The sequence below is a fragment of the Poecilia latipinna genome, unplaced genomic scaffold, assembly GCF_001443285.1.
Source record: "Poecilia latipinna isolate Pla-1442-1.1 unplaced genomic scaffold, P_latipinna-1.0 Scaffold3999, whole genome shotgun sequence".
Classification (NCBI taxonomy): Eukaryota; Metazoa; Chordata; class Actinopteri; order Cyprinodontiformes; family Poeciliidae; genus Poecilia; species Poecilia latipinna.
This window is the reverse complement of record NW_015116615.1, coordinates 1-2,448: the sequence shown is the minus strand read 5'-3', so window position 1 is coordinate 2,448 and position 2,448 is coordinate 1. Positions and strand designations below refer to the sequence as shown.

Below are 2,448 nucleotides of genomic sequence, written 5' to 3'. Positions count from 1 at the left end.
TCTTGAGAAGCATTTGTCTTTAAAATGAGTAAAAATATCACTAATAGGGTCATTAAAATTATTTATTTTTGTCAGATGGCGATGACGTTCTGGGTCATCGCCATCTGGCGACCATAAGCAATACAAACTGCTTAATCAGCAGTTTGTATTTTGAACCGATACAAAAATTTAAACAAGATTTAAAGTTCAGAGCTACTAAGCTAACGGTTACAGGTCCTCTTCTATTGTAGAATACTGCCATCTGGTGGCCAAAACAGATATCACACCGCAGCAGGGCCACACAGCTATAAGTTTATTTATACAGCACATTTACAACAGCCTCAGCTGGCCGAAATCCTTCACAACAATCACAGGTAGATAAATGATGACGCAAAAACTGAAATTAAGTATGATTAAAAAAATAAGAATTATAAAAATTGGCAGAAATACAAAAAACTAATAATATGGATAAAAATCAAGACATACTTAATTTCAGCTGCAGTGAAATTAAGCAAAAAAGAAGCTTAAATTAGGACCAATGTCCCCTGTTTTTCTTTTTCAACTGGTGTTAAAAATGACGATATAGAACAATAAATCTAACTGGAATCAGGGGGAAGTAAAAATGTTTAGTTAATAGCTTTAGCCCAACCGGATCAGCCTGAGCTGCAATATGGATCAGAAATGGGCCATTTATTTTTTCTGCACAATGGCACAGTTGGTAGAGCTGTTGCCTTGCAGCAAGAAGGTTCTGGGTTTGATTGCCGGCCCTGATCTTTCTGCATGGAGTCTCCCTGTTCATGGTGGGTTCTCCCCGGGTACTCCGGCTTCCTCCCACAGTCCGAAAACATGACTGTCAGGTTAATTGGTCTGTCTAATTCTGTGTGTGTGTGTGTGTGTGTGTGTGTGTCCTGTGTTGCCCTGTGACAGACTGGTGACCTGTCCAGGTGACCCCGCCTCTCACCCGGAATATTGGCTGGAGAGGCAGCAGCACCTCTTGACCCCACTAAGGGACAAGGTGTTAGAAAATGGATGGATGTTTCTGAGCGTTTGAAGACCTGGAGGAGGTGGGATCCAGGTTAGAAGGGCTGGAAGGGCCTTCCGGACACAGGAAGGCCCTTCCAGCTGTACGGCGGCGCCCGGTCCTTCAGCTGCGTCCAGGACGACCGGGACCAGCTTCCCGCCCACTGCAGCACCGGCAGCGAGAAGCTGAACCTGGACTGCAGGACGGGATCGTTCCTCATCACGGCTCTCAGGGAAGGTGGCGCCTCAGCCTGCAGGAAGGTGAAACATCAGCCGGGATTCTCCGGAAGCTTTTCAGGATGTTGGAGCCACAGCTGCTCCGCCTCTCTGGTTTGTTTGTAACTGCATCTCAGTTTGTTTGCCGCCGCTAGCAGCAGCAGACTCACCGTCTCCCCCTGCAGGGTCCACATCCCACCTCCCCTGATGTTCACCTGAGGCCTCAGTGCTGCCACCTGCTGCTTGTGAACTGACATTACGACAGTAGAGATCTTTAAGTCCTAAAAGTCATAAAACTTCTGGTCCCAGACTTATTAACTAAATTAACAAAAACCACAACAACACCAAAAAGACAACAATCCTCATAAAACTCTGATCACCGACATTTTAAGTTCTTCTCTAATATTTAACTGAAGGTCTAGTTCAATCATTAAATCAACCAGCTGATTTTCTGCTGACACAGCAACATACTTCAGTATCCGAGAGGTCAAAGGTCGAGGTTGCCCAGGAGGGAGTTTTCCTTCGTTGTGATTGGCTTTCAAATGGATTTCTAATTATGTTCAGTAATTGTTGTGCAGATAAGTAAACTAAAGCAGTTTGTATACAGTTAGTCTGCAGAAATGTCTGTCGCCTTTACAGGCAGAAGCTTCTTCTCCTGCAGGACAACCAGAATCTACAGTTTGTGTTTTCAGTGGCTGAAGCTCAAAGCTGTGACTGAAAACTGGAAACTGAGATTTTAGAAAGGAAGGAAGCAGAAGAAAAGTTTCCTCTCCCAGTCTGAGTTAGTGACGGTCCTGGAAGCTCTCAGGAGTTTTTCTCTAAACCATCTGCTCTGCAGTTAGCTTTAGCTTAAAGAAGCTAATGCTACAGATTTAGTCATTTGGCTGCAGGTCGACAGTCAAAGTCTGTGTTCATATTTACTTTGTTCACATTTATACCTAAAATAACTTTATGTGCTTGAATTAAGGGATTAAAGTGAGTTTGCATATAGATGTTTTCTTCATAGATGCTGAGTGTAAAGATCTCTAGATCTGCCTCTGCATTAGTACGATGAACTGAATGTGGATATTCATCATCTGACTCCTCCTACCTGCTGGAGCTCAGCAGCCAGACGACGAGGCAGGAGAACCTTCTTCATGGCTCCGCTCTGAAACAATGAGAGGATCCGGTTCAGTCCGGTTCGGTCCAGTCCGGTTCAGTCCGGTTCGGTCCGGTTCGGTCCAGTCCGGTTCA

The 2,448-nt window shown here is 44.8% G+C and overlaps 1 protein-coding gene across 1 annotated transcript in view; it reads right to left on the bottom strand.

The window, feature by feature from the left end:
* The window catches only part of LOC106942040 (alpha-N-acetylgalactosaminide alpha-2,6-sialyltransferase 2-like), a 30,343-nt gene extending 27,901 nt beyond the window's left edge, over nucleotides 1–2,442 (bottom strand). Inside the window, exons 1-2 of the mRNA XM_015025213.1 lie at nucleotides 2,306–2,442; nucleotides 1,066–1,250 (exon numbers count right to left, since the gene is read on the bottom strand). Of these exons, the coding sequence (XP_014880699.1) occupies nucleotides 1,066–1,250; nucleotides 2,306–2,353 (233 nt within the window). The 5' untranslated portion in view covers nucleotides 2,354–2,442. The remainder of the gene's footprint in view (nucleotides 1–1,065; nucleotides 1,251–2,305) is intronic.
* Between the last annotated feature and the right edge of the window lie 6 nt (nucleotides 2,443–2,448).